The sequence below is a fragment of the Protobothrops mucrosquamatus genome, unplaced genomic scaffold (assembly GCF_001527695.2).
Source record: "Protobothrops mucrosquamatus isolate PMUCROS unplaced genomic scaffold, P.Mucros_1.0 scaffold400, whole genome shotgun sequence".
In the NCBI taxonomy this organism is placed as follows: Eukaryota; Metazoa; Chordata; class Lepidosauria; order Squamata; family Viperidae; genus Protobothrops; species Protobothrops mucrosquamatus.
Window position 1 is genome coordinate 39,143 of NW_015386731.1, and position 11,791 is coordinate 50,933.

General features: G+C 35.2%; 2 protein-coding genes across 2 annotated transcripts; both read left to right on the forward strand.

Moving 5' to 3' along the window:
• Nucleotides 1-3,217: 3,217 nt before the first annotated feature.
• Nucleotides 3,218-4,144, forward strand: LOC107287611 (olfactory receptor 12-like). Its single transcript, XM_015816133.1, has one exon. It carries the CDS (start codon nucleotides 3,218-3,220, stop codon nucleotides 4,142-4,144), a length of 927 nt encoding a protein of 308 aa, XP_015671619.1.
• Nucleotides 4,145-8,397: 4,253 nt separating this feature from the next.
• Nucleotides 8,398-9,333, forward strand: LOC107287574 (olfactory receptor 12-like). Its single transcript, XM_015816096.1, has one exon. It carries the CDS (start codon nucleotides 8,398-8,400, stop codon nucleotides 9,331-9,333), a length of 936 nt encoding a protein of 311 aa, XP_015671582.1.
• Nucleotides 9,334-11,791: the final 2,458 nt, after the last annotated feature.

Below are 11,791 nucleotides of genomic sequence, written 5' to 3' on the forward strand. Positions count from 1 at the left end.
TAATAAATTAAGATTAAAAATGTAAAGCCTTCATTAAAAATAAACCAATAAAAATAGAACAAAGTTGTCTGTTGCTGAAACATCATTGAGTATTATCTATAATTCTGGTGTTTCCCCTTAAGGCTGTGTATCCTTAGGAACCATCTGTGGAAGGATTACATAATTCTACAAGACCTCAGATGCAGGAAAGTTAAATCTTCTGAGGCCCTGACCTTCTTTGTTTCTTTTCAGTGGTGATCCATCAGTGGAACTAGATTATCTAGATCAGCGGTTCTCAACCTATGGGTTGCGACCCCATTTGGGGTCGATTGACCATTTCACGGGGTCGCCAAGCAAGGCTGTCCGCCATTTTTTTCCCTTTTCCGGCGGGTGCCTTACCTCCCTTGAGCTGGGCCAGCTGGTGGTAGGCCTGCTCCGTCTCTGCTGCTTGCCAGCTATGCCTCGGCCGGCGCAGGAGGCGGAACCACGCATGTGTGGCGCTCCCGGGCAGGGAAAGTCCTCGACTTATGACCGGTTGGGTAGTCCTCGACTTATGACCGGTTTAGTCCTCTACTTATGACTGGTTTAGTCCTCGACTTACGACCGATTTAGTCCTCGACTTACGACCGGTTGGGGGTCGTGGCATTAAAAAGGTTGAGAACCACTGATCTAGATTAGATCACTTTAAGAGCATGCAAAGGATCTCTCCTGTCATCAGGTTGATTAAAGTGGCATCTCAATATTACATGGTCATCTTTACCTATGTGTAATGCCATGATGCATGTAGAAGGGTGTGTGGGGATTGTCACAATGTCCCCCCTCCACACTTGCAAATGCCCCTAGCACACTTAGCTATAAATTTCATGCTTGTTTTCACTTTAGTAGAGCAATTGTCAAATAACAGCTCCACAATGTTTATTCCATTTTGAAATACATGTTTAAAAAGTGTGTGTACATTCTATGAGGATTAGAATAGAGATCAAACTAAAGCAATTAAAACCACTTGGGTGTGATGTAGCCAACCCATTCTGTCTCTTACAGTTGCTTTTCCAATCTCACCTTTTGTACCAATGGCTAACCAAATTTTGCAACTGATGATGGAAACTAAATGGTGCAATAAGCTAAGCAAAAGAAAAAAAGTTTGTCTATCTGAGGCATTAAAATAGGAGTAAGAAGAGCTGTTTAAACAATGAGAGCAAGAAATTATCTGATAAAGAAATAAGAGAATATCAGATTCCCAATTTCTTATCCCAGAGTCATGATGTGAGAGGGAGAAAAAGAGAGGGAAGGATTTTTTTTAATCCCATAGAAACTGTTGCAATACTGCCCTAGATATAACTGAGGGTGAAATCTAGGGCAGCGTTGCAACAGTTTCTATGGGATTAAAAAAATACTGCTGTTTAAGATGTAATTTGCTTTTTCAGAAACATAAATTCAATATGTAATAAACTGTGTAGCCTTTTGATTTGGGTCATTGTTGAAATAGATAAATTGCTGAATAAATTTCATTGTTTGCTAGATTTGAAAAATGATTATTGTAAAATATTAAATATTAGTTTGATATTAGAATATTTTCCAGTGGAGTTTAGTGGATAATTATTTTTCTATGTAAATGCTAGTTTGAAGATCAGAATCTTCTGATGGGAAGAACTATAAAAAAAATCCATAGTAGAAGCTTTACAAGAATATGCTCTTTTTCAAAATACATAAATTAATAATTTCCATTTGGACCAATATACCTTAAAAATAGATTATACTCATGAGATCATACTTATGTCTAACATTGGGCCTCAGGTGTAATGTGATTGTTCATAAATATGTTAAATTTGAACACAGAAAAGAAAAAAAAGATTGGTAGAATGTATTTGTTTCATAGACAGGTAAAGAAATAATGTTAAACACAAAAACAACATTGCAAGTTTGTTCCATTTCCAGTTCTAATGAACAGGAAAATGAGAGGTGAGTAGAAATGCTGAAGCTGAAATTTGCTCTTAAGGAAGTGATAGGAGTTTCTAGATGTTCAGTAATTTAGTATCCAAAACTTATGCAAAAATATTTTTGTAGCATTTCAAAAGCTTCTCACTTGAGATGAAGGACTTAGACATTGGAATTAATGTATTTATTGAGTTTATATCCATGTACTTTCAGTACATTGTAACTCGAATGCTTTAAAATCAAAATGTATAAAACAGGAAAGACCGTTTCAATAAATTAAAAGATGAAATCAATAAGCTTAGCAGAAATTCAGTACAGGAGTAAAATAATCAACAGTTACTGAAAATAAGCAGCAGCAGCAACAAGAACAAATCCAGCAAAGATACAGTGATGTTGGTTTTCTCTACAATAACAGAAGATTGGCAGCTGACTCCTGCTTCACTAAATTAGCAGCAAAAGAGAATGTTAGGATGGCAATTGTGTATATTTTTCTTTCTGCTAGCCTCCCAGTTGTGATGACTATGATCTTCCTAAGGATCTGAGATTAACAGATGTTGTTGTTTGATGGTATTAAAGATATCTTTTCAGGAGGTAAGCTGTTCCAAACAAAAGGCATGTTTACCTGGAGTGGTTTACATTCTGTGTAAACTTTAATACTTTACTTTACGTTTTGTATTATTTCCTTTTAAATAGTATATCTCCCTTCTAACTCACTGGTGTAGCCATTTGTTCTTTTGTGATTTACATTTTAGTAATACAGTCTGCTCACTTGGTTACACCCTTTTCTCAATTTTTATTTAGAATTTCTGACATTGTCACAGCTATATTTTTGTCTTCTAAGAATTTTTTAAAAAAAAGTTTAATTCTTTTTTTCCCTTCCCCTGCAGGCATATTTTGTTAGAATTTGACAAGGAAATCCTTGTATTTATCTGTATAGCACTTTTAATTTCAAGTAATTTGTATCCATTCTTGTTCTATATCTTTACCAAGTGCTATTCAGTTCCAGAAGACTTTGAATGGCTTGGATGCCACCAAAACATTAATGGGATATGATCCTGATTGATGGATCTCTTCTACATTATTAATTCTTAGATTCTTATGCATTATGGTCTATAATGACAATAATATTAGTATTAATTAATATGTATTTTTTTCAGGTTTCTGCTTGCAAAATTTCACAAACAGCTTTTATTTCACATGCATGCTAACAATGACCTTTTCAGACTTACTCAAACACTATTTTCTAACTTTCACAAAAATATTTGTAGGTGTTTTTCCTGACATCTCCTTAGCCATAAATGTGATGGAAAATCATACTGAAGTGACAGAATTTATATTAATTGGCTTTAAGGATCAACCAAAAGTGCGCATATCTCTCTTCGTTCTCTTTTTGGTAATATACATCATCACCTTAGGGGGGAATATGGGCCTGATCATAATTACAACTGTTGATGTCCAACTTCATAGCCCTATGTATTTCTTCCTGAAAAACCTGTCCTTTTTGGATATTTGCTACTCTTCAGTCATCACTCCAAAAGCTATGTTGGGTTTTATAACTGGAAATAAGACCATTTCCTACAGTGGCTGTGCAGCTCAGATGTTCTTCTTTTCTCTGTTTGGAACCACAGAGGCCTTTTTCTTGGCTGTAATGGCATATGACCGATTCATTGCCATCTGTAGTCCATTGCTGTATCATATTATCATGTCACAGAAAAGGTGTGTTTGTCTTCTATCCATCTCTTACTTTTTTGGCTTTATCAACTGCTGCATCCAGACTGGTTTTACATTCAGTCTGTCATTTTGTGACTCACTTGTAATTGATCACTTCTTTTGTGATGTCCCAGCAGTCATGAAGATCTCCTGCTCCGTCACTTTTGTGAATGAACTTGTGCTCCTTTCAGTGTGTGGCTTTATTATTGTGACCACAGCTGTAGTAGTCATAGTATCCTATGTTTATATTATTAGTACTATAATAAATATTCCTTCTGTCAAAGGAAAACAAAAAGCTTTTTCAACTTGTACCTCCCATTTGATGGCAGTTAGTTTATTTTTTGGGACAGTTTTTTTTATGTATGCACAACCTGGGGCTTTGTCTTCTCCCAATCAAGGAAAAGTTGTATCACTGTTTTATACAGTTGTCATCCCAATGTTGAACCCCATAATCTATAGCTTAAGAAACAGAGAGGTTAAAGAAGCTCTGAACCGACAATTAAGGAAAATTGATACCTAGCTTCTAATATATCTTTGTTAATTACTGATATTTGAATTGCTGTTGAAGTTTACATCTATATGTATGACATTATTTCATTTCATTTATTTATCAGATGCTGATTTTTCTGAGATAATTATTACACAGAAACACACATACACATCAAATATGTATTTCAATAAAACTTAATTCTGAGTTTCATTCAAAAGAAGTAAGTCTGATAGACCTCCAAGATTATTTTCAGTTGGTGTGGATTGTGAATGAGAAGTTGGACCTGCAACCCTGGCTTTGCATACTTCTTTAGGGTTCAGTGCTTTCTCCACTCCTGTTTAACATGAAACTGCTGTGATCATTTGTCACCAATGAATGAAGCATTGTCAGTGTGCTGATGATACTCAGTTCTGCTTCTCCAATCATGGTGAGTTAAGTGATGCTGTGTCTGCCCTTTCTTGGTGCTTGAGGCGGCTGAGGTCTGAATGGGGAAAATATGAGGAAACTGAACCTGGCAAATCAGAGTAGCTCTGGATTAGGAACTCTTTGGTTTGAGTTGTGCACTCATTCCAGGTTGCTACAGAGCTGATGAAGTGGTTGGCTTGAATGCACATTTTGTCATCATGGAAGTGGGGGATTTATGGGCTTATGTACTAAGGATTTTTAATTTTCTAAACTTCTCCAAGTCATTGTGTGTGAATTGGGCAGTTATATAAATTTGTTTAATAAATAAATAAAAATAAAACAAATGTCTACTGAATACTCATGGAAAGATATAAAAAGCACTGGAGCAGGTATAAAAGAGACATATTCTGGGATGCACCAACCCCCCCCCCCCAAACAGACATTTGTCTGACTAATTTTCTGGGAAAAAAGATTAAAAGGGGAAAAATGGAAAGGAATGGACTAAAGAAACAAAAAAATAAAAATGACTACTGTAAATAAGAATGAAGTAAAAGTGAGAGAGCACAAAGCTTTTTTTCCTGTAAACTCTTCCTAGCTAGGATTTCATTTTCTGACAAGGAAAATGGAATGCTTTGTGAGGACCACAGCAACCAGAATTTTGTCACAGAGAGAGAAGCTAAAATAACAATAGCAATAACAATAGCAGACTTATGTACTGCTTCACAGTGCAGCCCTCTCTAAATGGATTACAGAGTCAGCATAATGCCCCCAACAATCTCGATCGTCATTTTACCAATCTCAGAATGATGGAAGGCTGAGTCAATCTTGAGCCTGGGAGACTTGAACTGCTGTCAGCAGAATTAGCTTGCAATACTGCATTCTAACCACTGTTCCACCATGGCTCTAAAAGCTTCACCATTAAGAAAACACTGAATCAATAGCTTTGCAGCAGCGGAATTAATAATAATTACATTAAGGCATGGAGTTTACAACTTTGAGGATTTTAAAATATTTTTTAAAATATAATCTAAAAGGACCAGAAAATAACCATGCTGCTATGACTGTTCTTTATATTGCTGTAAAGCTGAGTAAAATCCAGCATGTTTTCAACTGAAAATTCTGAAACTTAGCTAGGTATGGATTGATTGATTGATTGATTGATTGATTGATTTTTCTTATCAAGTCAGTGCTGACTTTTTTCAATCCCAATAGACCTTCTTCAGGATTATCTATCTCCAACTTTTACCTTTGGATCTCATAATGATATATCCATTGCCCCTGTAATAGAGACCACTCACCTTTGTGCTAAGTGTTCTCTTCTCTTTCTACTCCCAGCATTATAGACTTTTCAAGAGAGCTAGATTTTAATAAAATTGATTTAAGATATGATAATTTGATTTGTAGCTTTTATTTTCAAGGAATTATAGTTTTTTCTGAGAGTAAAAATTTACATTTATTCTCAAAGGGGTTTGATATAGGTTAGGTTAAGAGGGAAATATTGGTGTTTTAGGCTGTTTTGGGAGGTAGAACATAGAATAATAAAGTTGGAAGGGACCTTGGAAGTCTTCTAGTCCAGTCCCTTGCTTGAGCAGGAGACCCTATACCATTTCAGATAACTGGCTGTCCAGTCTCCTTTTGAAATCCTCCTGTGGAGGATTGACTGACTGACTGGAGCAAGTCAGTCAGTGAATGGAGCAAGATTGACTGACTGACTAACTGACTCACTGCTTTCAAATCAGTGCTGACTTTCTATAGCCACATAAACTTTCTCTGGCATTATCAATTCCCAGTTTAACTTTTCAGGTCTTTCAGTGATATATTCATAGCCACTGTAATATTTGCTTTCCAGTGCCTTCTTTCTTCTGGAATTTAGTAGACTTAACCAAAAGAGAAGGAAGTGGCTAAAGATAATAATTTACATCTCTAATGCTTATAAAAAGATATTGGACATATTTTCAAAATTATGATAGCAGCTAGACATACCATACCCATCTGAAGTTCCACATAATCCAGTACATATATTTTTTTAATAGTTGGTAGACAATGAACATAATAATACCATGGAGAATAAATTATTCCCTTGCTATAGAAGACTTCTATCATAAATTCTTGCTAAATGTATGATAGGGCTGGTTGCCTTATTCATAGGTTGTGGTAAGTTAATCTCATTTTTATAGCTCTACCTAAGCATATCCTTTTCTGTGTTCCAATCGTAGCATATGTGCTGCCAAAAAGAGCACCATATAAGTATCTGACCTGCTGGTTTACATGTTGTACTGGAATCTGATTCATTTCCAACCACAAACATTTTTTTCTTCTTTTATAATATGAAAGAGCAAAATAGCTCCTAAATATAATGAGAAAATAGGGAAGTTGATCTTTAAAAAAAAACAGCATTAAACTTGATTTAGGTTACTTAAGCATAGTGATATTTTAAGTACCTAAAAAGATCCTTCTTTCAACAATTTATGATACATATGTGCCTAAAACAACCTTTGTAATTTAATATCTTTTTTTGAGCCAGAATAAATAACAACAACAACAACAACAACAACAACAAGGAAAGATATTGTACCAATAGTAATAGGAGCCTTGAAAGCAACACCCAAAGGGATTAGATGCATGGAAATTTTGAAATTATCAGATCTGAATATTCTGACTTTGCAAAACACCTTACTCGACACTGGCTATATACTCAGACATTACCTTAACAGCTCTTAGGTTCTTGGTTAGGACTTGAACTATTAAGTTTTTATCAGTCCCAGACTGTGAATCAAATTGAAGATTAAATCTTAAATAATAATAGTAGTTGTTGTTTTTTTCATAGTCCAATTATATAAAGGACCATCAGTGTTGAAATTAAGATGAGTGTGATGGTACAATCTGGTAGCCATATGAGAAAAAGCTTTGTCTTCTTAACAGCCAAAATCATTTGTGTCAGACCTGCAGTTATTTCCAGTCTGTTGAATGTTTTGATTTTTAGAAACTATTAAAATCCCTAATTTTATTTTGCTTTGTTAGACATTATAGTTTGTGTCTGTGTGAACTGGCAGCAGAGTTCCTATTTTTATAAGTATTTAATGGGATTGTCTTGGCATTATGCAGAAAGGTATTTTTTTTAAAAAATAAGTAAATTGAAACAGAATAGAATAGAACAGAACAGAGCAGAGCAGAGTAGAGTAGAACAGAACAGAACAGAACAGAACAGAATAGAATAGAATAGAATAGAATAGAATAGAATAGAATAGAATAGCTTTATTGACCCAGTGTGATTGAGACACACAAGAAATTTGTCTCCGATGCATAAGCTTTCAATGTATATACAGACAACAAAGTAATGTAATCATGTATAGTAACCAATAGGAGAAGATAGTAGAAAAGATATTTTAAAATATACAATGTTTTATATTATGTTTTTAAATGCACAATATTTTAAAAGAAGGAATCATAGAATTAAAATTTGAATAAAACACCAGGTTTTAAAAGAGTTAAATTGCATTTAATGAGAATTTACACAACAGACATTGTAATGAAATTTTTAAAAATAACATAAGGTGACTTTACCAGCCAAATGAGAACTTGACAATTTATATTTAAGAAGTGATGTAGCTTCAAAGAATAAATATTGGAAAAAGATAGCTATGTGTTTATGTTTAAGTAAACAACATAAGATCAATTAAGTTAAAGTGCAATTTCATTGAATGTCCCATGCCAAGATGAGCATTTATAGAAATTCAGGTTGATTCTGAATTTAACTCTTTTTAAGATACTTTTCATATATTAATTTAAAGACTGAGTCCACATATTTTTGATAATACCTCTAGGAAATTGTAAGCATGGCATGTTTGTTAAGTGTGTTTTTATTTTAGATATGTATCATGGAGAATTGTAGCACAGCTACTGAGTTCGTCCTAGTGGGTTTCAGAGACCAGCCGAAGTTGGAAATAACATTTTTTACTATTTTTCTGGTATTATACATCACCACTCTGATTGGAAATGGTGGTATGATCACAATCATAAATGCTGATCCTAAGCTTCATACACCTATGTACTACTTCATCAGGAACCTATCCTTCCTGGACCTCTGTTACTCTTCTGCCATTGCTCCAAAAGCTCTAGCTAATTTCCTTGAAAAGAAAAATATCATTTCTTATGAGGGCTGTGTGGCTCAGTTGATGCTCTTCACCATCTTTGTTACCACAGAAGGTTTTCTTTTAGCTGTCATGGCCTATGACCGCTTCATTGCCATTTGCTATCCTCTCCTTTATCCATTAAAGATGTCAAAGACTTCTTGTCATCATTTGGTGGTATCTTCCTACATATGTGGTTGTGCCAATGGTGTGATACAGACTACTATTTCTTTCCATCTCAGATTTTGCAATCACAGCAAGATCAACCATTTCTTCTGTGATGTTCCTGCTGTCATGAATGCTGCTATGACAAATACATACATCAATGAAGCTGTGATGTTCTCTCTCTGCAATGTTATCATTGCCCTTACTACAGGGGTAATATTCACCTCCTATGCTTACATCCTCTCCACCATCCTCAAGATGCATTCAGCAGATGGCAGGCAGAAAGCTTTTTCTACCTGTGCATCTCACATAACAGCTGTAGTCATCTTTTATGGGACTGTTTTCTTCATTTATGCTCAGCCAGCAGCCATATCCTCCCCCTTTCAGAGTAAAATTGTGTCAGTGTTCTACACTTTAGTTATCCCAATGTTGAATCCCCTCATCTATAGCCTTAGAAACAAAGATGTCAAAAATGCTCTGAGAAGGACTTTGGGCAGACGTTTTGTTTTCATGAGTTGATATAAACTGAACAAGCTCTCTAGCTTTGAAACTGCTCTTCACTTTCTATGTGGCTTTTGGAAAGGGAAGTTAAGAAAATTGTCTTTTTTGATGAAATCTAGAATTCTCAAGAATCGTTCAAGTGTTCTCTGTATACCAATGGCATAGTAAAAGTTGTATTAATTATTTGGACATTGAAAATTGCCTTTGGTTTCTCCAGACATTTAGTATCTGTGTTTCTTTTTTCTCATATTTTAGTAAAAAATAAGTATTGTTTTCAACCTTTTTTCCTGTGGATTACTTTTAGAAAATAACTTTATTATTTTGTCCATATTTTTCTTGTACTTGTATTTGCAAACAAATGTTTGTTCTATAATCAAGCAGGAATTTCCCTATACAATTGTAATGAAATATAACCTGGCTCAGGCTCTGTCACCTGGAAATTCCTGTTTAATAAACATTCATCCTTTGAATCCCTGACATACTTGATACATTACCATTTGATCTATTAAAGTGACACTATGAAACAAAAGAAGGTCTAGTGGTGTGTATTACTTTCATGTGCATTGCTTTTGATTTTATATTAAGCACTGGCTCTATATTTCCCTTTCTTCTTGTGTTTTGTGGAATGCAATTTCTATCTATGTTATTTGCCTGGTTTTTGAGCTAATTTTTTTTTAATATATATATATATATATATATATTCTAGGCTAATTGACTAGCTTTGCTCATTCTCCTTCTTCTCTAACAATTATTTCTCATTTTTACATCATCTCCACAGTTCTTCACATTTCTTCAGCCAAAGGAAAACAGAAAGTATTTTCCATATGTCTCAAAGGTGCTTTTTCAAAAGGCAACTGCACTATTTTTTTTCCTTGAGGAAGAAAAAGAAGACATTTCACTTCTCATCCAAGAAGTCACAACTGATGAAACTTCTTGGATGAGAAATGAAATGTCTCTTCTTCCTTGAGGAAAAAAAAAAACCCAGTACAGTTGCCTTTTGAAAAAGCATCTTTGAGACAACAATGACCTGAATGACTGAGAATCTCCACAAATTTTCCATATGTGCATCATGCCTTTTGATAATCACTATTTTCTACTGAGTTTCCCTTTTTATTTATGCACATCCAAGGGCCCTCCCATCTATTGATTCCAATAAGCTGGCACCTGTCATTTATACTGTTCTAACACTACTTCTCAATCCAGTCAATTGCTACCTAAGAAATCAGGAATTCAAAGATACCCTCATCAAAACTATTCCTGGGGCTTCTAGGATCTTAATCAAAGGGGTTACTACACATCCTGCTTGTCCTGACACAAAAACATCCCAAAATAATTTGCTTAAAATATGTACCCACAATGTCATCCTCAAACCATTTGTCAGTCGTAGTCTTCACAGGTATTTTCTTGCTTTGGGCCAAAAGTGGTGTTTTCTGGCTTCTATAAGCACCAGCAGTGCTATATCACCTATCCTTAATGATTCATTTTGTTATAGACAATTTCTCTAATTTTATACCAAGCACTCAGTGAGTGGTCATATTGTGTGTGTGTGTGTGTGTGTGTGTGTGTGTGTATCTGTTTGTGCATATAGATGTGCACATGAATGTGTACACATGTTAAAATACACCTTCAAAATAAGAATTCCTTTATACCACACTACACTTTATTAGCATCTATAGTTTTCTTTACAGCAATGCTAAAACAGAATAACATCTGAAATAGACAACATCACCACCAGATGGATCTGTAGCTGGCTGACAAACTGCACTCAATGAGTAGTCCTAAATGGCACTATACCCACATGGAGAGAAGTAAGCAGTGGGGTACCACAAGGTTCTGTCTTAGGCCCAGTACTCTTCAACATCTTCATAAATGACTTAGACGAGGAAATTGAAGGGGAACTCATCAAATTTGCAGATAACACCAAACTATGAAGAATAGTCAACACCCCAGAAGACAAACTCAGGATCCAAAAAAATCTTGACAAACTCGAACAATGGTCCCTATCCAACAAAATGAATTTCAATGTAGAGAAAAGCAAAGTCTTACACTTAGGCAGGAAAAACCAAAAGCACGAATACAGATTGGGTGAGACCCAGCTTAAAAACAGTAACTGTGAGAAGGACCTTGGAGTCCTAGTGGACAATCACTTGACTATGAGCCAGCAGTGTGCAGCAGCAACCAAAAAAGCTAATACAATCCTGGGTTGTATAAACAAAGGCATAGAATCAAGATCACGCGAAATACTAGTACCGCTTTACAAAGCCCTAGTAAGACCGCACCTGCAGACAATTTTGGTCACCATATCACAAAAAAGATGTTGAGAGTTTAGAAAAAAATCAGAGAAGAGCAACTAAGATGATCAATGGTCTGGAGGCTAAAACATAGGAAGAATGGCTGCGGGACTTGGGTTTGGCTAGTCTAAAGAAAAGAAAGGTCAGAAATGAGGAGGTGATAAGCTGCCTAGGAAAGCCAAGTG

Excerpts from the sequence above, each read along its gene's own strand:
- LOC107287574 (XM_015816096.1), top strand. The coding sequence starts at position 8,398 with ATGGAGAATTGTAGCACAGCTACTGAGTTCGTCCTAGTGGGTTTCAGA.
- LOC107287611 (XM_015816133.1), top strand. The coding sequence starts at position 3,218 with ATGGAAAATCATACTGAAGTGACAGAATTTATATTAATTGGCTTTAAG.